This window comes from Poecilia formosa, unplaced genomic scaffold (assembly GCF_000485575.1).
Source record: "Poecilia formosa unplaced genomic scaffold, Poecilia_formosa-5.1.2 Scaffold8, whole genome shotgun sequence".
Lineage (NCBI taxonomy): Eukaryota > Metazoa > Chordata > Actinopteri > Cyprinodontiformes > Poeciliidae > Poecilia > Poecilia formosa.
In genome coordinates, this window is record NW_006799947.1 from 5,139,098 (window position 1) to 5,163,916 (window position 24,819).

A 24,819-nucleotide genomic window follows, 5' to 3' on the forward strand; every position below is an offset into this window, starting at 1 on the left:
GAAGGAAGGAAGGAAGGAAGGAAGGAAGGAAGGAAGGAAGGAAGGAAGGAAGGAAGGAAGGAAGGAAGGAAGGAAAAAGAAAAGGAAAGAGAAAGGAATAAAAACGGGAAAGCAGAAGGAAGGACTTAAACTTAAGCGTTAGTGCGAATAAAGCCTGAAAACACAAATATTTTTCCACAGTTCATCCTTCATTATTTATTATCCAACCAGGAAAACGCTGAAATCAAACCCCAGACTTCTCCCGACCTCTTACCAAGTTCGCCATGACGATGGTATCCACGATGACGGGCTCGGCGGCGGTCCCCAGAGTGAACTGAAGGCCTCGCGGGGGCTGACCCGAGCTGACGTCGAAACAGTGGCCCTCCAGCAGCAGGTGCTCCAGCTCGTACTCGGCCGCCACGATGTTCTCCACCTGCAGCCACAGGGGTGCAGCCAAGCTCAGTTTACCCCGTCCAGCACGCCCTGGCAACATGCATTAATAATGACCCCGAAGCTGGCCGACGATGTTTATTTTATGGAGAGGAGGGCTGTTCTTCAAACTCTGGAGCGTAAAAGCAGAAACTTTAAGAAAGAAAATTCAAGGGGAGGGTCACAACCCCTTTGGACAAGCAGAAAGCCGTCAGTCGAAAACTTAAGATTCATCAAAAAGTTTTCCACAGAGTTTCTCGAGCTTTGTTTGGAACTGCATCTCAAGTTGGAGTAAAAATGTCTGTTTTTAAAATGCGAAAAATAATAATAAAAAAGAAGCTACAGTTCCAGGGGTAAAAAGGAACTGAATTAAAGCTCCATTTTGAGATCGTCATCACCTCCTCCAGGTAGATGTTGTCGAGGTCGTAGCGTGTGCGCACAGACTCCACCATCCAGCTCTCGGGGGTGTTGAGGTTCAGGGTGAAGAGCGGAGACTGAGGCATGTCCAGGAACTTGGCCATGGGGCCCGGGGTGAACGACGCGTCGGGCTGGAACGCCACCTCCGGCTCCAACACGTAGCGGTAAAAACTGCAGACAGTGCACCACGCCGTCTCAACAAATGCCATTTTATTGTGATTTTTATGTAACAGACAAACACAAAGCAGCTCAAAATTGTACAAAAAGGAAAGAAAGAACACGTGTTCCTTTGACTGAAGGAATAACCTTTTGTCTAAACCTGAATTAGCTCCTGTTTGACAAACGTCTGAACAAAACGTTGGACAAATGTAACACTGATTGAAATCTGAATCAAACGTAAAAACATAAAAAGAAATCTGTTGTGTTTTTTTTTTTTTTTTACCTTTTCAGAGGCATATCTGACAGTTTTGACTGGCAGTTCATGAAAACCCTCAGGTTGACGTTTACGAGCTGCTTCAGAACCTTCAGAGTGAAACACGGCGACAGGATAAGAGAGGAAACAGGTTAGCGACAGGACAGAGGACGGTCGTTAGCTGGACGGACGACGACGGCTCGTCCAGGCCAATAACAGAGTCTGGGCCTACCGATAAAAGAGGAGCCATTTTCTGTGCGTCTCTCGTTACTGGATCCACCACGGCAACGACATCGAAGTACACGTCTCCCTCCTTCGGACGGATCTTTACGGCGCTGCCGACAAATACGAGACCGATGATTGAGTGAAGTAAGCAAAAAGATTCTGCTGTTTTCCTCAGAGAACAAATGGATTTCACTGAATCCATCCCTTTAAAACAAGCTAAGTGACCCCAATGAAAAACAAAACCTTCAGAAGTGGTAAGTGATATCGAAGCGTTCCAGACGTACCTGTGGTGATCGTCTGAAAAGCCGTACTCTATCCTGGATTCCCCTTTGGGCTGAGACGACAGCAGAGCGTCCACCTTCATCACCAGGTCGCTGGCCCTGAGAGAGACGCAGCGTTTCCTCAGACGGAAAGTTCATCCGAGGAAGTTCTTACGGAGCCTGAAAACCTTTAGGGAAATAAAATAAAATACCTGTCCTCCTCCATCTCAAACTGCTGGACTTTGCTTTTGATGCGCTCCCCTGACGTTTTCAGGATGATGTTCTCCAGAAGCAAGAAGTCGTCCTGGTTGAACACCTCGTTCTCCTCCAGAGGCCCGATGATCTGAGGAGGAAGGAACCACAACGACAAACGGCATGAAAGAAAGAATCTGCAAACGTTACTAACTTCACGCTGCTTTCATCTCAGCACCGGCGTAAAGGTCGGTCAACCGGGAGAAACGGCGGACGTACCCTTCCGTTACTGATGACTGCCCTCTGTCCTTTCTTCAGCTTGAGCACGTCTCGGCAGTAGGCGGCGTGGGAGAGCAGGAAGTCAAATTTGGGACCCTCATAAGCGCTTTTGAACAACGACAAATCCATTCCCTGAAGGAGGAAAAACGACCAAATAAGAAACTGACACCGCGCAAAAGTATTTCGCCAGTAATTCAGATGTAAGCGCAGAAACTCAACAACTCACCCCGACGGCAAACTCTCCGACGTCCACGCCCTTCTCCAGGGCCTCTGCCGTTTCCTCCTTGGACATCTTGGTGATGAAGTTCTTGGCATTATTGGCCGACTGCGTCTGCATGGCAGACCAGATCGCTCTGGCAACGCGGCTCGTCTCCGCAGACGGAGCCGACGACGGGTTGTTGATCATCCCCAGTCGGACGTTGTTGCTGGTTTTCTTGTGGAGCAGGCAAGTGAGCAAAGTTTAGTTTACTCATTTATGGTGCGTGACAACCCTGACATACCCTTAATTAATGTCACAATGCTACTTCCAATTGTTCTTCTGGATGTCTTTCTCCAATGAATCAGTGATTTCTTTCTGACTAAAATCACCCTCAAAATATTTCGCAGCACATCATAGTTTTACAATCAGACTGTTTTTGTAGCATTTCTCACCATGTGTCTGATGGCATCGTACAGCAGCTGGCGTCCTGAGGGCTTATCGAAGTCTCCGACTATCCAGAAAGTCACAGGGCGGATGTATCCATCATCTGGGAAGCACAAAAAATAAATAAAATGCTTTAAGCCAGTCTAAAATCAATCACGGTCTTCTAGGAAGAATGGCATGTGCTGCTTTTATCTGTAGCATAATCTCACACTCAGAGACTCTACAAACGTCTAGAAGCAGCTCGTCTTCTGACACAAACTAAACACGTAGTTGCGTCTCTTCTCAAACCCCCGGTTCCCTTCAGATTCGATTTTCAAGTTTTTACTGCTGACCTACGAAGCGGAAAAACGGAGAGGCTGCTGGGTACGTGGCTGACCTCGAGCGCCATCAGGATCACTTGGATCTACCGATTGGTGCTGGCTGCAGGACGGTCTGGGTTGGTCCGCGGAGATGATTGTGTCTTTGGAGTTGAAGCCTCTAAACTGTGGAACAGCCTGTCTCACACATCAGGCAGGATTCAGCCGTCGATGTTTCTAAGCCTCATCTAAAGCCACGTCTTTACTCCCTGGCTTTTAGTACAGAATGAAAGTTTAAAGTTTTTCTATTGTTTCTCTCTGTGTCTATCGTCTTTCTCCAAAGGGAAGCCCTGTACGTAATATTGATCTCCTTTTTTAGACTTCTTATACCATCAACCTTTGCATGAATGGGAAATAAGTCTAAATCTTGTCACATTTATAGCTCAGGGAAAAAAATAGCTCATGGAATACTGTTTTTAAGTTTCCAGAAATTATAATCTACCTCACCAATCTACAAAAGTATAAACCAAAAAGCCTCAGTCCCACTTATTTTGCAGGGACTTTTAGGAAAACGAAAAAGTAAATGTCCTTCACATAAAAATTGAGCTTCTCTATATTTTTTTTGTGTGAGATTATGCTACTGCATTAAAGGAATAATTAGTTTTAAGCCATTTTAAGGATCTTTACTAAAACTATCTAATTTTTTTTCTTTTCAAAGTTAATAGGTGCAGCTTACATTCAGGAGGGGCTCATGGTCTGGAAATTACAGTAGAAAACATTTTTAACAACTAGCCTCCCACATTATTTAAGAATCATGTCTTTATCAATGCTTTCTGCTCCTTTTTGTGACATGAGGCGTCTTGTCTGTACAGATCAACTTATAGCGTCGAAGAGAGACCTCAGTTTATTCTATGCATTAGTAGCTAATCTATAGCAGTAAGAACCAAACAGGAGAAGATTTAGGAATGATATTTCTGCTAGAAATTATCTCTGGACTTTATCAATTCACATGCAGCTACTGCATAAACTGCCATGCATTTTCTCTGAGTGTTAGAAGTAAATGTTAGACCGCTGGCACTTGTATAAACACATTTTAATACTCGGGCACAATTTTCACATGCATCATTAGTCACCACTGTCCTCTGAGAGATGCATTGCAGATGGAGGAGTAACACAGAAAGAATGTCAGCATTGTGGTTGACAGAAAAAAAGAGCAATTGAGCTAGGAGAGGGAATAATGTGGAGAACAAGGGGGGATTTTACCATGGCTGTTGGTGGCGGCCATCCCTGATGCAGGGAAAATGTTAAACAACAGAAATACGGAGTGGAGGAGGACAAGACAGCAGAACAAACAAGAGTTTAGGCTTCAAGGTGGCTCAGTTTTCCTCAGTAGAACAACATATATTAGGTGTTAGTTTGTTGCTTTTTTTGCTCTTACCTTTCTTAGTCATGTAGTTCATGCTGTTGGCCACAGCCGCGCTCTTCTCCTTCGAGTCCAAAGTGGAGAAACGAGCGTAATCGTCAATAAAGTAGTTGTCTGCAAAAAGTGGGGGGAAAAAAACAGACAGGAAGTTGAACACTTTACAAGAACACAAAAAGCAAATAACAACCACCTATTTTGCAGAGAGCAGACAAAGGATGGTAGATGCTGTAAAATGAAAAAGAGCTTAAAGAAAACCATGTCAGCTCATCCCATCGTGGCTGATGGGACGATGATCATGATGATGATCGTCTGACCGTCTATGGATAAATGTTCAATGTTCTCCACTTCCCATTTTACATTTAGTATGTGTAAAGTGAATCTTCTTCAGAGGAGACAAATCACCAGCACAACATAGCATGAGATGATTAGCATTATAACCAGGTCTTTGGTGCAATATCCGACTTGCACTTGCAGAGAAATATTGCAGAAGTGGTGCATATGTTCAGTGTGTATTCCAACTCCAAATCTATGACATCTTGAATTAGCAAATGCTACAATATTTGATGCATACAAAAGAGATGCTGGATTGTTTTTTACTTAGAGCAAATCTTTGCAGAACTACTGACATGCAAAGGAAACACACAATACGACTATAGGATAATAATAGAAGTGGAAATTAAATTGTACATTTAGTCTGAAAATGCGAAATAACAGTATACCATGTGTTTACTTCAAGGTCCTATTAAATCTGGCCTATTTTCCCCAAAAGTCTTTATTTTCAGAATAACATGTTTTACCAGCGTAAAATTTATTTAAAATGTTTTTATAATATTTTAGCTGAAGAGTGGAAATTTCAGCAATTTAAAGAGACAACCTTTCGCAAGGTTTAATTGGAAATTTTAGCTAACAACAGTCCAAGGACAGCTCTGTACAAGGATGTGAACTTAACATTCACTCATTTCACCGACATTAATAGTGTTGCAACACAGGTTACATAAATTGCGACATTGCTGTGCTGCTATTCTTCTTTTCATAATGCCGTTTGCAGCAGTCTTGCAGCAGCTCGGGTCATTTTTAGAAGCCAAACACCGTTCTGTTCAAATTGTTTACCCACTAACTAGTGCCAATTTAAACCACTGAGTATAACAATGTGGCATTTTGCAGTCAACTCACTCGTATTGGACAAGTCCAGGTAGGTTCTGCTGGTTGACAGCACTCTGGAGTTAATGCGAGGAACGACGTTGGGCTGGTTCATGATGAAGTCGACGACGTCGTGATCTGTGGCCAGCTCACCCTGCGAGAGAGTTTACAAATTGGAGTTCGGATGTGAAAGCTGTGATTTAGTGAGGACATTCTTCACTGTTGCTGCAGAGCTGACAGTGATGCATCGTCTACTATTCTGCATACTTTCCAGGCTTAAAGCCACAAAACTAACAAACGACTTCTCTGGTGCATTTATTTAAGCTTTTTTTTTCCTCTGGAAGTTTAGGTTCAGAAGAAAATTATGACTAACACCCTGTTGATCAGAGCAACTGCTAAATTCAACTCGGTGCATGTCTGCGCCTGAGAATCCCCTTTTAAATAAACACTTGGCTCAGGGGAATGATGGGATAATTTTAAAAGAGGAAATATGACAGATGGTGCGTACACATGCTGCATGCCAAACACAAAATTTATCTTATGACTAAATCTCCAAAAGAAGTAAAACTTTGGATTTATAAACAACCTAAAACCATCTAAAGACTTTCTGACCTTTTTCTTTTCTTTTTTTAATAGATTTATTTGATGTCAGTTTCAGCAGAGAGGAAAAAAGTCTAACATCAAAACACTCACAGTACTGGAATTAAAGATTGGTATCGGGCTCCTTTTTGATGAGATTATGGCTGTTTTATAAACTCAACATAAAAGAAGTGAAAATTAAGAAAATCAGCGCCTTGCAAAAATATTAAGAGCTTTTTTATCTTCTTTCCCATTTTGTCACATTTTTTTAGTCCCATTGTTACAACAGCATCATCGTGTATTTTAGGGAGATTTTATCCAATAGAGCAACACAAAGTGCTGCAAACCTGCTGTGGACAAGGAAAATGATGGTTCTGAAACAGTTTTACACACTGAAATCTATTAGTAGTATTAGTAAATAGATCGATGCTGACTATACAACAACATTAATTAAATGTCCTGCAACTCACCAAGTAGACTGCTCTCTGGTAAAAAGACGTGGTTTCCAGGATTTTTTGCATTGTGGTGGTTTCCAGTTCATCGGGGTCCAGTTGCTCACGCTGGTAAGGGATCCCGTTGTACATCACCACGGGCAACGGGCCCACTCCTGTTTGCTCGTAGTACGCCTTCCCTTCCTGCAGGGAAAAATTCAGTTTGCGCCTCATTAGTGACCTAAAAGCAGAAGTAAAATCCAAATAACATTTGGTAATTTCCATTTCAGTAATCAAGTCAAAACCAGAATCTGCTTTTATTTAATTACTGCTTTAAAATCAAAATCAACTCAAATTTTATTTGTATAGCACATTTTAGCAGCAAGGCATTTCAAAGTGCTTTACATCATAACAAACCCAAAAACACAGAGTTGTGCAACATAAAATCAACAATCAAAACATGACATTAAGTCAAGTGCCATCATTAAATTCATAATTGACTAAATGTAGAGTTTTGTCACTATTTTGGTTTAAAAAATTGTTAAAACCAGAATGACACAAAATGGAAATCTGATTGCATTTGCATTCAAATAAAAACAGCAAGGAAGTATGTTGCTAATGGCATAAAAGTATCAGACCAGAACTGGTAATTTAGATTACACATATAATTTCACTGGCTGGTTAATTGAAGCCAATAAAATTATTCTGTCAAAAGACAGCGTCCGTATTTAGTGAAGCCAAATTCTGTTGCGTTTACCTTCCTGTTGTTGTCGTAGCTCGAATCGGCTCCCAGGACGCTGCTGACCTCCACGTAGGGAAACCTCTTCTCCAGCACTTTAACAACATCTGCAACACTCAGCTTTCCACCGATCGTCACACGGTTAAACATCTACAGACGGCAGGAAGGGCAACGGGATGAGCAGAAGGGAAGGGGAACAGGACACGGCTGGTGGTGACGTGGCAACAGGCTCGTCTCCGCGGGCTTTACTTACCGAGACGACGGCTTCGAATGCGCTGTGGCTGTTCACCTCGTCAGTGATGTAGTTGTAGGCTCGGACCAGAGCTACGCCTGCGTCCTGCATGCCGTCTACGTCGTCTTCATCAGACACCACGAACACCAGTCCGATTCTACGTCATAAAATTATGAGTTATCATCCTTTGGAACCATTCAGAAACAATTTAACCCGTCGAGACCTGGTGAAACTAGATTAACTGAGGTTTACAGTCTACATTTTTCTTCCTGGCACAAAAACCAACCTGAGTGGGATGTTGTTGGCATAAAACATCTCTGCCACGCTCAGCAGCTCAGCAGCGTTCTCCTGGGTCGGATCCACAATGATCACCTGCAAAACAAGCAAACCGTTTCTTTTCACCCCGGCTCACCTTTAAGCAGACTCACTCGGACGCCGATTACCCAACAGAGATCTTACCAGATTGTGGAAGTTCTTGCGGATTTGCCTGATGACTCCGGGGAAGGTTGGTCTGAGCAGCTCCTGGACGTTGTAGGGCCATGAGCTGTACCTGTGGTCCGTCTCCAGGTTGTTGATCCACTGAAACGGGGGAAGCAATTAGGCGAAGAAGAAAAAAAATGAGCAAAAAGTTACCAATAAATAAGTCAAAACCAGTGGCAAACAAACGTGGGGTGAAAATTTCCTAGAAGAGGGAAATTTCTCGATCTTACGCAGATGGCAGGGTTGCGAATATCAACGGCGTAGTCGGAGTCGGACGGCTGGACGTTGAGCTTCAGGATGTCGTGGATGTAGGGCGTCTCGATGAGAAGGGAGCGCAGTCCCTCCATGACCCTCGCCTCACTGCGGAGCACGTCCAGCACACTGAAGGCGACAATTAGAGGTCAACTCAAGGTCGTCTGAACAGTTGGTACGCCTGCCTCGCCTGCCTTTTTATTCTGATTATTGTCACTTCTTCAGATAAAATAAAAAAACAGCATACAGAGACTTAATAATTTGACTACTAATAGAACTTGATTTAATGTGACAGACCAACAAAAAAATTATACGTACTAATGAAATGGAAGGAAAATGAAAAACTGTTTTTATATAAATAAAAACTGAAGAGTACAAAATGCATATTTAACGGTTATTACTCTAACACCCCAAAATAAAATCCAAAGGAAGGAGAGAAAAGAAGAAAAAGAAATGCATCAGGAAGGTTGGGGACAAAGTGGCGGCAAAACTCTCCATTGAATCTGAGATTATTACACAGCCGGAGCCATTTAGCCAAGAAAAATGGACAAATGTCTCTGACTCCAGATCAAAATCAGCTTAATTTGCCAGGTTTGTGGAAAAAAGTCAAACGAGGAATCTGAATTCAGTTCCACTTTGTTTTCAACAGACATTTTCAATATAAAGAATAAAAAAGGTAAATAAAAATAAAAGTTTTTTGTAAATATTTGTATATGCAGTGTTTAGTTGAATTATGGAAATATTCATGTATCGATCTGGGGACTCATTAAGAGTAACTGCCAGGGGAAAGAAGCTGTCTCTGTAGAGGATGCTTTTTTTTTTTTTTTTGAGAATAGCGCTCTGTAGCGCCAACCTGAAAGGAAAAGTTTGTGTCCAGAATGTGTGGTGTCTGCAGAGATGTTGGAGTGGAGTGAAGGTCAGCCCTGATGATCCTCTCTGCAGGCCTCAGAGTCAAAGTCAGACCTGTGCAAAGCTGATGGAGACATACCACCAAATGCACTCCACACTTTTCAGATCGTCATCTGTCAACAAAAGGATTTCTAATAACGTATGTAATTTTCCTTCTAGTTCAAACTTGTGCACCATTTTGTGTTGGTCAATCACATAAAATCTTTTCTGAATCTGAATATTATCAGTTAATTAAAATATATCATATTAACTAAAATCTCCTCCTCTGCAGACTGAAGTTAACGCAGTAAACACTTGCTATGCGAGCTGGTATTACAGCTGGTCGTCTCAGTGCGCGTTTATACCTGAAGATGTCTTGCGTGTCCAGATCTATATGCAGCCCGTTGATGAACAGGGCCGAGTCTCCAGGCTGCAATCCCAGTGTTCCTTTGAAAAACTACAGAGAGAAATGTCAAAAGTGACTAAATGGCCTGGTTGCATCAAACCCCGAAACTCCTCGTCTCACACCCGCCGAGCCGTTTGCATCATGTAATGTCAAAAACCTCCCTTTGCACAGTCAATTATACTGTAAACTAGATGCAACGGCCATTCTGGAACAGTAACGAGGCAGGCTGACGGCTCCAAACGAGCTCTGACAGCTCTGTTCAGTGAGTTTCGAGCAATCCGAGCCCACGCTAAACAAATCTAATTATTAGGGGGGAGAAAAGGTGTGTGACTGGCTGCGTGGCTAGGAGGAGCTGTGAGTTGTTTGTGTGTCTGAGGAGGAGAAAGGAGAGCTCCAAGTCATTTTGGTGCAGTCAAATCTCATTACAGAAACACAAAGACATCAGATTAATCATACTTCAGACACTGCAATTACAACAAGACATGATTAACACAAATATTGCTCATCCCGGTTAAACTGTGTGTGTGTGTGTGTGTGTGTGTGTGTGTGTGTGTGTGTGCGTGTGTGTGACAGGAAGAAGTGTCTGGAAGCAAGTGCTGGTGTCCAAAGCGCTCCAATCAATAATCATTTCTTGCCGCAGGACGCGCTGCGCCTGCTGAATGAATCACCGATTCAGTAATTAGGACGTCTGTCTGCAAAACCCCCGCCGCCGACCCAAACTCCTGTCTTCTGCGCGCTGCGATAATGTGAGAAGAGCTCCGGGAGTCGGGAGGCGTGAGGAGGCAGAGAGAGGGAGTGAAAAAGCATCGACGGGGGGGAAAAAAGAGAAAGAGGGGTGATTACCTATTCTGTTATTAGCGGGACAAAGCCAAACACATTGTCTAAAACTGAAAGGTTTTTGAAGTCAGATGCTGTTCGCAATTTATCACACAACAAAAGGCGACGAGAACAAACAGCAACAGGAGGAGCAGCTCTTGGTTTGAGATATTTTCCTGCAGGCTGAAGCCTGGGAGGGCTGAGGATCTCTGTGCTCGAGGGTGCAAGATTAATATTTTTGATTTGAATTATATAAACGTATGATGAATACGCTTTAACCCATTCGTTCTACTGTGGCTCCTTTAAGCTCATGGCCTTTGTGACCTCCTCCTCCTCCAATCTTCCTCCCATCAGCTTGAACAACTTTCCCAGTTTCTGCCGAGGAAAAGCATTCCCACAACATTATGCTGCCACTACCACATTTCATGAGGATGCAGTGATGTTAGCCATTCGTCTCATGCTACTTTTAATATTTCTGTAATGGAAAAAAGTCAAGGGGTCTGAATACTTTTGCAGAGCACTTCCTACTTAGTTCGCTGAACACAGACAGATCAGTAGCATGGGAGGAAGAGGAAGACATTAAAATGCCAAAATGTTCTGATTAGATGTTGGTTTAAATTCATCTAGAGTTTAAGTATTATTTAAAAAACCTCCAGTCTAAGAAAATAAAGCCAGATATACCTCCATCCTTTGTGGAATAATAATAAAAAACCCTGCAGCAATATTTTCCTTTAATTGGATTGCTTTATAAAAGCTCTCATCAAAGTGAAAATGAGCTCCGCAGGCAGGTTTTTTTCCTCACAACCAGGATCCCCCGAGCACCAAATGTGTGCAAATTGGAGGCGAAAAATAGCTCCTAACAAAGTTTTTATTCACAGACGCACACAAAAAAAAAGGTTCAGAAGGCACTTGCTGCTTTTTAACAGTCAATTTAGCAAGCAACGGCTTCAATAAAGACATTGTAAGTCCTTTGGTTTTTAGATAAGTCTTTCTTTGTACCCATCTCAACTTAACATCTAGTTTTGCTTTGGAGTGAACAAAACCTTTAGCTCACAGTATTTATTCAAGTTTAAAGAATAAAGCAATAAAGAAACTCATCCTGTTACATAAGTTATCAAATTTATTACAAAAGTAATTACTTTTTTCTAAAATAGTGACTACTGAAGTCCTCTTAGGAAACATATTAAAGCGCCAGACAGATTATCAGAGACTCTAACCCTTTTCCTGAAACTCCAGGAAGAGACGTTTGTTTGAGGCACGAAATGGGTCGGGAAAACAAAAATCTTGCAGATTTTGTTTCTCGAAACTGAATGAAGCAACAAACAGGATGTGCCTTGATGTCCAATTTTGAGTTTAGATATATTTTAATAAAGGTTAGAGACATACGGCTTGATAGATTCAAAACTACTACAATCAAAGAACCTGCGACGCCTTTTTATCTTCTATGTGTTAAAGTCCTTTGTAAAGAAATAGATTTGAATTGGCTAAATCCGAAAGAACATTTTAAAACTGGCATCAGCCAGGAATAGCCTGATTTAGGGGGTAGGAGTTTATAAGTTCTCACTTCTTCCTACCCCATTTTGAGCATGATATGTTAACTGAAACAAAAAATCTGTATTTTCTCTTCTTTTTTATGCACTTCTTGTTACTGTGCGCTATTTTATTTTTATATTTGCATTTGTATCATGTTCGAATAAAATTTCATTTAAAAAAAAAAAATCTCCTCTCTAATTTTATTTTAATACTTCTGAATGTAATTAATTAGTGACAAATAAATATGGGGAAAAAATGGGAGTTTCTTTTTTCTCATATTCTTAAAATGCATCAAAACTAGGAACTTAAACCGTTTACTACTTATATAAAACAGAAATCATGTATATTGTGAGGTTTAATAAGCTAAATAAAAATCAAAAGGTTTGCAAGGTTGGAAACATATTTTGATGCATTATTAGGTAAAATCTCTAATTAAAAACAGTCCCAGCCTATGGTCCATTTTTTCATTCTTATATGGTATAATTCATGGCATAACAAAACTTTTTATAATAATAAAAAAAGAAAGATCAGATCAAAATTGGAACTGATAGGTCGAAGAACATAAGAAGTCTATATGATGCATCTAGAAAAGAGAATAAAAGATCAAAAGTGGATAAAAAGGGGAGGACAAACGTCTACCTTTTGGTTTTCCTCGATCTCTTTGCGGATTTCAGACTTTACCACAGTTTTTGTGATGGACCTGGAAGTAAAAAAAATAAAATAAAACCAAACAAACAAACAAACAAACAGTAAATAAAACCCAGAACTTGTCAGTATGTATACAAACTCAGCTTGTGTGTGCGTGTGTTCATTCCTGCAGTACCTGGCTTTGGTGGGGAAGTTCTGACTGAGGTCTTTCATAACGTTGAGGGCATCAACGGCAGGAGCTGCAAGGATGCGAGCTGCTGTCTGGAAACTCAGATCTACGCAAGAAGACGTGGAAGGGGAGGAGGGCAGAGAGGGCAAACAACGGGGAAGGAGATGAGCGGATGAAAATGAAACGCAAACATGAAACGCAGGAGAATATGATGTAGGGACAAGCTGAAAGTTTTCAGCTCTTGCAAAAGAAAAAAAAAAAGTAACTTTAATAAGTTTTTGTTTGTTTTAAGTAAGCAGGGATCAGCAGTGTTTGTTTGCTGGCTTCTTTCAGTTTCGTCCTTTTTCTCACATGAGAGAGGAAAACCGAAGCCTGTGCAAACTTCAATTCCTTGAGAGCAAAGAATAATTAAATACCATCGCAACAAATTTAAATATCACTGGAAATGTCATTTATTTCTGTAACGCATCTGGAAAAAGCGAAGCTCATCCATCATATAGATTCATCACATTCAACTGGTTTCAAGCGCCTACGTCTGTTCTTTTATGGTCTTTATCTAAAAGAAAATACAAAATTAAACTTCTCAGAAAATTAAACTATTACATAAGATCTTTATTCAATGGCTTCTAATATAAAAAGGCTATGGACTATAAAATCATCAACAAACACCTGAGATATTCATATCTGTGTGTTATGAGTTACTGAGCTGCCCAGATGTTTCTTGAGTTTGAAGAAGTTAATTTTTTAAAAATAAATATTCCACAGTGACGCCTGAAGCTGTGCAGATGTTTGAAGTTCAACGTTAAAAGTCAAATTTTGCTAAGCAGATATGTTTGTAAAGTACAGTTTACCATACAAACATACCAACAATCCTATAGACAGTAAACTTAATAAAGAATTGTGAAAAATGTACTAACTAAAACAGAAAAGCTAAACAAAACATGAATCTTAATTGGGAAAATACTTTTACCCAATAAATATTAGGGACCTCATTAAACTGCTGTTGACATGGGATATGCCTGGAAAGCACTGGTCTGGCAATAGAAAGCAAATTCCTCGGATTCAGGGTGCAGAAAATATATGCGCATTAAAAGCAAGGCTTTCCAAGGAGAGAAAGGATGCGGCGAGCTTTATTTCAGTGCAGTGAGCCTCTTTGTAATGGTGTTGTAGGCTGTGATTATTAGCCCCTGGAGGTCTTCCGCTCTTTGTAAACAGGCTGAGTTAATGAGCCCCAGTGGGTTAGAAGATAAAGACAGGCGCCCTCGTGTCAGTCTGACAGTCGAGCTCAGCCGGCTCACATCTTTTATTCGACACAATCAAAGCAGCGCCGCGCTCGCATCCTGACCACGCCTGACGATGGATGACTTTTAATGCGTGTGAGGCATTTGTAAATACTCAGACCTTTACAGTGGGAATACGTGTGTGGTGAGAGAGGTGATAAAAACTGAAAAACGCTGTGTGTGTGTAACAGAAAAAATGATGCAATCAGAATCTGCAGTAAAAAAAAAAAAAAAATGCAGCAACATCCTTGGTTAGATTAAACATATAACAGCTCAGATGCACAACTGAGCGATCAAACACCTGCACTAATTAAGGTTCGGCTGCTGGTTTGAATCACTGACGGAGTGAAGCAACAAGCGCGTATTTGTTTATGTTTGTATTTAATCATGATCAAAGCATCAGTTAAAAAATTAACGCAAACCATTAGCACTGAGGGAGCAGCGAGAAGCGACTCCTCGTCTATCCTCAGAGCTCTAATTGTGCCAAATTGAAACAAAGAACAGCAGAATATTAAAAGAAATATTTAAGTTTGTCTTTGTTACTTGCTATGTCATAAGACTTTGTGGCAACACTTTATTTAACTTTATATAAACGTGACATAACACCTGTTATGAAGATGAGGGAGTTTTCATGAAAGAAGTGTCATTCAGTAAATATTGAACATTTTTAATGCAAAGTTGACAATTTTAAAGGATTTTTAATGCAATTTTGGATTAAGTTTACCAAATGACACTTCATGACAACATTCATGAAAACTCCTTCATCTTCATAGCAGGTGTCATGTCAGTCTTATGCACACCCTGTCAAACACAGTGTTGCCAATCTTTTTTTAGTCTCTATTTTTGGCTGCTGGAGTTTCTTTGAAAAATGTTTTTTTAATTTTATTTTAATTGATAAATATTATAACGATGACCACAATTGCAAAACATTAACATTTTGCTGAAGCAACCTTTAATCTTCAGTCACGACCCTGCATCCAGGTATGGCTAAAACAGAGACTTAGTAAATATAGTGTGGAAGGTACATGAATTCGAGACGTTACAGCTGAGCACATTTTCATATTTCGCTTCTTCAGTGTCAGTCAAGAATCAGTGCTGACATACATATAAAGGCAATCAGGAGCTAAATAAGAGAATATAGCTGCTGCTCCCATTGGAGAGAAAACGGAAAGCAGCAGAAGTTGCTGCTCTGTTGGAAACATCCTCTCAGTGTCAACATCAGATGATGGAGTCATCCAGTTGTTAGAGGGGTCAGTTGCTTCCCCTGTCAACATGTCAAGAGTCCATGGGCCACGAACCGACCCGGATGACTTCGCTGGTGTGTGTTTAACAGAACAAAGAGCAGCACACACTAGGAATTGCTGTGTGAATAGGGCTCCCACAATTGGACCAGTGTTGTATAAACACAGAAAGTGGTCCACGGATATTAAGTACAGATGGTTTGTCCAATCACATGCCAAGTGTGCTTTTATGTATACAACCGGTTTCCAAGGACGCCTTAAAATCATCTGGTTAACTCCCTGATGCCGAGATTAAATCAAAATAAAAAAAGAAAACCAGCTGTCATCTAAAGTTGGATAAACATCTCAGACAAATGTTGTTTTTAGGAATTAAAGTGTTTTCTTTTATAACGATGCAATCATTAAATGGCTTGATAATGAAGTAGTAACATCTTATATTAAATGTATAAACTTGTTAAGCACCCTTAGAAAAAAAAAATAAATCAGTCCACCCCACAGATTGCCGGGATTTGAGCAAATTAGGAAAAGCAGGCTGTGAAGCCAGACGTTGTTTTTTAATATTCATGTATTGTCAAAAAAAGAAAAAAAAAAAGCACTGTTTGGGTTTCTTTTCTTCTTCTCTTTTTAACATAAACAGAATGCTCTTTAGAGCTGCTGCTTGAAGAACACAACTTTCCTGTCTCCCTGCAATCATATGCACAATTTGGAGGGGTGTGCGCTTCTAGCCAGCTGGAAGCCCAGTTCCAGAAAAAAGATGAAGATTTCTCTTTTCTCTCTCTGAGAGCTTAAATTATTAGTTGCATGTTGAAACCCTTATTTCCGAAGATAAAGCAGTTCTCACACATCTTGGATTAGCTAGTAGAGCTGCTACCAGCCTGGTCTACTCCAACACACCTCAATAGCTACAATGAATGAATGAAAGGCATCTATATTCTACTATATTAGCATGTGGTGGTGCAGTCTTAGTACAAACTAAGAACATTTTAAGGTCATGTGGTTTACAATATTACTTTTTTCAAAGTAAAGATAAATAACCTTTACTTGCTTGTACGACTTATGGCTTAAGGGTGAGTAGAGTAGTTTACAGGTCTTAGTGGTGAGATTACGTACCCTCAGCGTAACATTTGCCAGTCAGTCAATATGGCTGCTCTACCACCTCTGATGTTTGTTTTAGCCAGCTGGATATTTATTCATCATATGACAAATGTTTGCGCTTACACAGGAGGAAACAGCAGAGGAAAAAAAAGGATTATCTGCTGATGGGTTAAAGGAAGAGGACACCCACCTTGCATTTGCCAGACCTTTAGCGGTGCCATTTCATTGGTGCTTTCTACTAAGTGCTTCCTCAACTCCTTCAGCTGTTCCTTGAGCTCTGGATAGAGAGTCCTGGCAAGGGAGAGAGAGAGAGAGAGAGAGAGAGAGAGAGAGAAACAGTCTAGGAAAATGCAGCTACAAAGTAGAACTGAACTTCTAATTAAGAGAAAGAGTGCTTGGAACCACAGATTGATTTAGTTATTTGCAGGTTAGCTGAGCAGAGATATGGTCAGCGCTTCAAGGGAATTAAGTTGGGAGAATTAAAAGAGCGAGGAGAAACAAAAAAAAGAGCTTGGCTGGAGTTAATGCCGTTGGAACCAGACCAAGCTTGTGAAAATTTATCGCAGCTCAACACAGAGACACTCACTTCAGTTTGCCAAAAAGGAATCCCTGGACCTCATCCACTGGATCGTTCTCGCCAATCACTGTAGCGTTCACCTCCGCCCCTGAAAGCAAAATCAATTAACTAGATATTCATGTCAGGACTCCTCAGTGATTACACCAGCAGCATGAGTCTGTTTATTGTAAATGAATTCCTTAGAGAGCACAAACCTTGAACTTGTGTGTCATCCTTTGCCTTGTACTCCTGGCTTTTAATAGCCAGCTCTACTCCGTACCCCGACAGATACACTTTGTTTTCACTAGGTTTCTGGAAGGAAAGGAGGAGATGTTAGTATATAAAGTAAGAAAACTTATTTCAGGGAGTTATTGTTCCTGTCCCGGGTCCCCGCACTTTTTCCTGTCAAAATTCTGCACTTGTGTTAGTACAAATACTGCTTACTAAGGAAATTATTTGTCAAAACCTCAAAGCTTAAAACATGGACAGATAGACGAACCAACAACAAAAAGATCGGCAGGCGAATAGACAGCTAGACGTAGGGATGGATGTCCAGCAGAATGTGGGATAAAGTCCATATAAAGTAGTGCTGTCAATCGATCAAAAAATGTAGTCAAATTAATCACACCCCAGCGATTACGGTAATCACTGTGCTCAACTTTGTAAGCTTAAAATGTAAAAATGCACATTTTCAAAAAAAAAAATGTTCAAACAAATCTTTTATACCAAACATCTCAGTTGTTCATCTAAGTTTTAAAGGAAGTAATTTTATTTCAAAAGTAATTGAGACATGTTGACTCCAAGCTAGTTGTGCTTCGCTGGATGGATAATTCACTGTTGCAGTCAGTAGGCTACATATCACCTTGGTTTTATCTAAATGTCCATTGCAGTGTTTTGTTTTTAAGAATTTATTTGGCACTAGTGAACTTTATTTGACAGTATCTGACAGGATTACTGCACAAGAAAGGGAAGCTGCTTTGAACGGAGTAAAACTCTGCGAGAGAGACGTGTTAAGGTCAGAATAGATAATGTGATTAATCTGGATTATGTAATATTAACGCGTTAAACGTTTTAGATTAATCGCATGCTTTAAGGAGTTAACATTGACAGCCTTAATGTCCATTCATTTTTTGGGACTTATCTAGATTTTCAAAATAATTAAATAAAACTCCAGACATTCACAGGCTGTGTAGGAAGCCTGGCTGCACCTCGTGTTGCAAATGCAAACACCCAGACGACATATGTGACCCGGTTTTTGTCTTTCCAAAAGGCTCCATCAGCCTCTCACCTGTTGAACATTTCATCTAATTTCCTCTGCAAAAAAACACTCTGTGACTTCAGGGACAGATTTAAAGGACAGATAACAAGCCATTACCGAACACATTGACTGTCCAATAACTGGTGCTGAATTGGCCCTTTTTTAGTTAAGCATAAAGACTCGATGCATATCAAACAGATGGTGAGAATAATTTAGCATAATCAGAGGGAGAAATAAATGGATCGGCTGCATTTGCATGTGAGAAAGGAGGAAATCCAAGTTCAACTTGGCATGAAAAACTGGAGAAACACTTCATCCCAGGTGTAAATGAGAAGCCTGGTTAAACTCCACAAGTTTTTTTTTTTTGTCAAATAAGGAAAACTGAGAGAACAAGTGCACTAAAATCATTATTTTGCCATATGTTCACAAATGTGGACATCTGGTATAGTCTGCTGGAGCAGTGGGGATAAATAGTAAATGGCCTGCTTTATGAAGTGATTCTCTAGTTGTATTACCCACTCAGCGCCCATTTTTAACACTACTAGTTGCATCCACCGTTTCACATATTCGTACCTCAATTTTCAGTCAAAACGGAGCGTTGATGTCATCAAACCAACATCTGCCTAGCAGCAGCATTAGTAGCAGTCGTATAGTTTTGACGCAATAAGAAAAAATGACAAAAATTACTATGACTGCACCATGATGTTTATGTGAATGAGTAGATTTTTAATCCATCAATAAATAAATCAATTCATTAGATTTGAAACAAGCCAGTTAAAATTCCTGAAATTAAGATGGAACTAAAAAAAATAATAATAATTTTAGCGCTTAAACTCTAGTCTCTGTATTTTCTTAACTGTGATTAAGACAGCAGTTTAAATTCATGGTAAAAACTGAATTAAATTGATTTGTCAAACATTGTCAAAGAGTTTGGTTTCAAAAAATAAAGTATATAGAGAACGATCAGATTCTAAATGACTGAACACAAATCTCTTTAAACACTGTGAGACTAAAGAGAAATTAAATCTGTGACCAACAGAGGTTTAATTGTGACGAGTAACGGACCAGGACTGAATATAGTTCAGGGACGTTTCTGTGGGGTGACAACAGGACAATTTTTTAAAAAAAGAGCCCAAACTGTTAGTTGGAGAACCTGAGTAAGTGGATAAACCAATTTTAATGTATCTACTATATTAAAAGTAGAGTAACAATGCTTGTGTGTGTGTGAACACCTACAGCCACGTAGTGACGAAGCACGTAAGCTGCCGACCCTTCGTTGACTTTGGATGTTAGGACTTGGTGGAACTTCTGGAAATCTTTCGTCCCGAGTTCAGCGTAGAGGATGATCACAGGCGTGTCCGGATTTGATCCCGGGTATCTATGATCACCTTTGAAAAGGTACGGCTTCTGCCTGCAACGGGGATAATAACATCACCTGGCTAGTCAGTATGTTACTGACTGAAAGACTACAGTGTGTACTTTTACACGTGAAGATCTGTCATTACCTCTCCGTTGCAGTTTTCAACAGCGTTGCCAAGCTTTCTGGATCGCAGGACTTCTCTCCATGGACGCTGATGAAAGCTGAGCAGTCAGAGGGAGGATGCTCAGTGGACGCAATCTAATAAGGAAAAAAAAAACAAAAACAAAAAAAAAAAACAATGACAAATACCGACTTCTCTTATAGGCAAGCACATATCGTTAAGGCAACAGCAGCTCCTGTTACCTGCTGGAAGGAGTGAACTGTGGCAGAGTACGCTCTCAGAGAGAGGGCGAACTTCAGCATGTTCAGCTGGACGGAGCTCAGCAGAGCACTGGCTTTCTTCACAATCAGCTCATAGTAAGCTTGGTCTGTGTCTGTGGGGGAAAAAAATAAAACATACAACAATTTAACAGGTGATCAGAGTAAAAGTCTGACATTACTACTCATTTGTCATCCAGTTCCTCATTTAAAAACCCTAACACCAGGGGATTTTATTAAAAATGTCATGGTGTCCAAACATTTTTTTTACAGAAAGCAAAAACAAAAAACAAGCAGGAACTAATTCAGTAATCGATTATTCATTAACTGGAGTCGACAGACTAAAAAAAAAGGCCATCTGCTGAAAGAACAACACCCTGAGAACAGTAACTAAGCTGTACAAAAACTTTATACACTTTCCATTCAAGATAAAAGATAAAAAATAAATAAATAAATAAAAAGTGAATATCTTCTACCCAGAACTCCGTAGTTGGGATAGTTTTAACTTTACCTAGTTCAAATTATGTAAAACAAATAAATAAAAACTCCTATTAAGCACGTTTCCAATCCAATTATCAATCAGTTAATCCATGAAAAATAATCATCAGATCAGCCCTGCTCTGTACTGATGCTAAGTCCAGCAGAAAGGGCTGAGCTTTTCACATGTTGATGTCAGAAGTAATTTTTAGCTGTGATGCATTCATTGCTACAAATGATCCAATGTCCCTTAAAGGAATGTTATGTTATTGCATTTTAGAGGATAAAATGCTTGTTTTCTGATTTAACAAAGGAATCAACTTATTTGTTTGTCTGCATTTTTAAATGTATTTCTAATATTGCATAAAAAAGGCTTGAGAGGTTAAATGAAAAATCTGCAGAGTAACGTGCCAATTTTTTATCCTATTATTCATCAGAATAATCTATATAATATTTGATCACTAAAATGATCACTAGTTGCAGCCGTAGTCAACTATTAGTCACACTATCTCAAATTGGGCTTTCATTGAAGAAGAAGAAAGTCTTTCCTGACAGAAAGACAAAAAAATCCCACAAATCATGCAGGAAACTCAGCAAACGTGGCAGAATTTGAGCTTTTGGCTTTTGGCACGTGAAGAACTGCATAAGATGAAAAACTAACAATGATGACACCTTAAAAACCATCCTCGCAGTGAAAACTGGTGGTGACTCCCAGCATGCATTGAGGAACAGCTGACGAGAGGATGAGTAGAAAACAAACCACTGGTTCAGGCCAAACTTTTCCAAGTGAGACTGTTCTCTTAAAGCTGCGTCTTCCATCGTGTTAATCACACCAACGTAAGGATTTTTTCGCTCTTTCAAAAATAAAACCCATGCATCAGTTTCCTTCCCTATCACATGCTCTACATTATGTTGGTCTATCAAATAAAACCCCAAGAAATGACATTAACACATGTGGCTGAGTGTGACAAAATCTGAAATAGTTCAGAAAATATCAATCCATACATAAGGCATTGTATAGCAGCTAACAACGTGCCAAGTCGTCTTCTCACTTTAAAATTAAACCACATCACCACTTCTCTTCTGTCGCGGTAGCTGTGACCCAGCTGCTGCTAACAGAGATGGGTTCTGGTTCCTTTAAGTACGCGGCCGAAGCACTGACAAAACAACGCAATCACTGCCGAGATGCAGCAACGCCGTCAGAAATTCAGAAGCTCCCAGAACAGAAAGTGAAAGTGAAAATGGTCTGCAGAGTCTGCAGCAGTTTTACATTACCATCATGCTCTCCCTCGATGTTTTGATTGGCCTCAACAAAGTCCCAGAACTTGTCCGGGCTCTCCTCTGCCAGAAACTCGCTGAAGAAGAAGAAGCAAAAACAATAAGTGACATTTTTATGATGCAGCCATAAGCAGTGGTGAGAAAAAAGTGTTGCGCTGTTTACAATTTATTATTTTTCTACACGTGAAACATAGATGCTTCAGATCATCAAACAAATATATGTATATATTAGACACTGATAATACAAGTAAATAAAAAATGCAGTGGTTAAATTAAATTTTAGTCTCATCAGCATTTTCCCAAATGTCTTGGGACGTCAAGATGTCTTCTGGGAAAACTGAGATGAGGATGCATCTTTATCGTGTTGGAACTACGCCATGCAGGCCACTTTGCTATGGTGGAGTCCTAAAGTGCTTTCTTGGTTGAGAGCAGGTGTGGCAGTAAGAAGCTCTGAGTATGTCTAGAGAAACTGAGCACAGCTTTCTAAAGATGTGACACAGCGGGACACATAGTTTTGTATTTTTCCATAATTAATGTTTATATTTAAACTCAGAATTTTGTGCGTCTAATCTTTTTCTAATACTTAAATTCGTTGAGCTGAAATATTCACGTTTGACAAACACAAAGGAGGAAAACACTTTTTCTCATTACTGTATACAACTTAATCGTTTTTGTTACTTTTTTTTTTAAGCAAGCAGATTAAACTCAGGGGCAACAGAGGACAGATGCTGACTCACCTATGTGCGAATTTCGTACAACACAGTAAGAAATCTGCTACAGCAATGTGGTGTGGTACCTGGCTTCCAGCAGCAGCGGAGTATCAGCCCATTTGGTTGCAAGGGTGGTGGTGATGGCCTTCGAGTCTGCCGCACTGGAAACAAGCGACAGCAGAGACAGGAGCAGGACACACAGGAGCCACATCCTCCTGCCTGTACCTGAGGAGAGACAACAAACAGAAGTGGTGACAACGATCGGACCCTTATTTAAAATGGATTTAAAAACTGACGTTCAACTACAATTTGAGCTGTTGGATCACAGTGAGCAGACGAATGTTTGGAGGAGTTATGCTCCAAAAATCTAAAAAGTTCAACAGCCATCACTAGCACAGGATGTGAAACATCTTGGATTACTCTCGACTTTATGCCACTAAAGTATCATTTAGCAAAAAATCTTTTTAATATTGTGGAACCTCACTAAGTAATGTGACTGGACTCACAGAACAGTAAAGTGGCCTACTTTACTGGATTCAACAGAAGTGAGAGCAAGTGATAAAGTACAATCAGTTTCAAGTGAATCTTTCAACAGGTCACAAGAAACCAATAATCTAAGCGCCACTAGATTTTGCCAGCCTTTTGTAGTCTTATAACATTGAGATAAGACACTTCTCTGCTTTATTGTACCACAGGTTCGTAATAAAACTCAAGCATGTGGTGCAAGAAGAGCAGTCGGTCCATTCATTTTCCCACAATACAGATGTGCAAAAGAATCAGAGTAAAGGAGGCCGAATGCAAATACACACCAAGCTTTTATCACTGCGTTTACAATGTGATTGCAGATGTTCAGGTATATTTTGTACAGTAATTTAGAATAACTTGGTGAAGTTATCCATCAAAATTTGTTGTATAGGCGAGTCTGAGTTGGTTTCTAATGAGGCAAAAATTAATTAAAGACGATTTATAAAACAGAAGGTAAGGCAGCTACTTGGAGGGAAACATAAGTGAATCGTATCCGGTTAATAACTGGTTTACGACTCATTTTTGACAGATATCAGCAGAATAAGATGTTGTGCACCTGCAGGGATATATCATGAGTAAATAAAAGGCTTCCTGAACTCCGTCCAATAAGCACCTTCAGCGTGGCTGCTCTGTCCAATAAGCAAACAGCTTCAAGATCCTCAAGCTCCTAAAAGATGTTACGTTAGAACTAGTAGCTAACTAATTGCTACTAATTGCTGCATTTAGCAAGCAACTTGTTAAGATTTTACAACACTGGACGTTTTAAAGGCAAGTATAGCAATAACTAGAGTGAAAGGAAATCTCAATGAGTTAACCCAGCCTTCTGCTGGGTTGTAAACGAACAGCCAACAATATTAACTCCTCCTACATAAAAGGAAAACCATATTTTTCTGTTTCTGTGAAAACACCTTTGGTCACCTTCTCTATGACAGCATGAAACAAGATTAAATAGAGTCACATTTAGCTGCAGAGCGCTTAAAACCACTGATTTATCCTCACCGAAGCCGGCTCTGTAGCTTCCTGTTTCCATGATCCGCTGAGGGTGGGTCCTCACATCCGGATTAGGTGACTAAGACTTTGCCTGTCCAGAATGAATAGACTAGAAGCAGCACTAAGCAAGCATGTTTAGGTTTATTTTAAAAATTACGTATCTTAAAGTATATTAGTAATATTCACTAACAAAAATCAAACACTTTTATTTAAAAACAGAAAGAAAAAATTAAATATTAATATCTGTAGTTGTATTTTATTAACATAAATGAAGATATCTAGATTGCATTTTGAAAGTCTGTGGTATGTAAAAGTAAACAGCATGTTGATTTTTTTTAGTTATGTTTTAAAGACTTATTTTTGCTTTTGTATTTTAGTGTTATATTTTTATACATATTGTGGTTCTGGAGTTAATATATAAAGCTTCAATCAATACTATGTCAATGTTTATTTCTTAAAGTGAGTTGTTTTGTTTTTTTTTATGCTGAGAAAGCGAGGTATTTTCTAAATGTTGCTCGTTGTTATCTCGTCTCCCCAGGTCCGTTAATGTCGTGTGTAAAAACCATAAAGACAACAGTCACTGTTCAACTTCTCAATCAGCTAGAATTTATTCAAACAATCAAGTGCATAAAATCACACCAACAGCTCAACATGACCATCAAATACCAAGCCAGAAAAGAAAAATTAATTACCTGAGAACAAATACAAAAAGACGAAGACTCGCCTTAAGACAGTTCAACCACAGCTGTTTTAGCCCAGTTACTTCTATATCAAGGTGTTTTTCTACTGTCTGATGCGTTCTA

The 24,819-nt window shown here is 39.9% G+C and overlaps 1 protein-coding gene across 2 annotated transcripts in view; it reads right to left on the reverse strand.

The window, feature by feature from the left end:
• uggt1 (UDP-glucose glycoprotein glucosyltransferase 1) overlaps window positions 1–24,108 on the reverse strand; it is a 31,990-nt gene extending 7,882 nt beyond the window's left edge. The window contains exons 1-30 of one of the 2 annotated variants that reach the window (XM_007576807.2): window positions 24,026–24,108; window positions 22,588–22,726; window positions 21,789–21,868; window positions 20,022–20,152; window positions 19,804–19,916; window positions 19,535–19,709; window positions 17,256–17,352; window positions 17,071–17,149; window positions 16,675–16,775; window positions 12,875–12,974; window positions 12,691–12,751; window positions 9,662–9,753; window positions 8,387–8,537; window positions 8,136–8,255; window positions 7,963–8,048; window positions 7,698–7,833; window positions 7,463–7,594; window positions 6,745–6,909; window positions 5,729–5,849; window positions 4,571–4,669; window positions 4,396–4,419; window positions 2,845–2,939; window positions 2,420–2,626; window positions 2,194–2,325; window positions 1,935–2,065; window positions 1,747–1,842; window positions 1,470–1,572; window positions 1,268–1,347; window positions 807–996; window positions 254–412 (exon numbers count right to left, since the gene is read on the reverse strand). In XM_007576807.2, coding sequence (XP_007576869.1) covers window positions 254–412; window positions 807–996; window positions 1,268–1,347; window positions 1,470–1,572; window positions 1,747–1,842; window positions 1,935–2,065; window positions 2,194–2,325; window positions 2,420–2,626; window positions 2,845–2,939; window positions 4,396–4,419; window positions 4,571–4,669; window positions 5,729–5,849; window positions 6,745–6,909; window positions 7,463–7,594; window positions 7,698–7,833; window positions 7,963–8,048; window positions 8,136–8,255; window positions 8,387–8,537; window positions 9,662–9,753; window positions 12,691–12,751; window positions 12,875–12,974; window positions 16,675–16,775; window positions 17,071–17,149; window positions 17,256–17,352; window positions 19,535–19,709; window positions 19,804–19,916; window positions 20,022–20,152; window positions 21,789–21,868; window positions 22,588–22,726; window positions 24,026–24,056 — 3,426 coding nt within the window. In that variant the 5' untranslated portion in view covers window positions 24,057–24,108. The remainder of the gene's footprint in view (window positions 1–253; window positions 413–806; window positions 997–1,267; window positions 1,348–1,469; window positions 1,573–1,746; window positions 1,843–1,934; window positions 2,066–2,193; window positions 2,326–2,419; window positions 2,627–2,844; window positions 2,940–4,395; window positions 4,420–4,570; window positions 4,670–5,728; window positions 5,850–6,744; window positions 6,910–7,462; window positions 7,595–7,697; window positions 7,834–7,962; window positions 8,049–8,135; window positions 8,256–8,386; window positions 8,538–9,661; window positions 9,754–12,690; window positions 12,752–12,874; window positions 12,975–16,674; window positions 16,776–17,070; window positions 17,150–17,255; window positions 17,353–19,534; window positions 19,710–19,803; window positions 19,917–20,021; window positions 20,153–21,788; window positions 21,869–22,587; window positions 22,727–24,025) is intronic. The other variant, XM_007576818.2, reaches the window with a different exon arrangement.
• Between the last annotated feature and the right edge of the window lie 711 nt (window positions 24,109–24,819).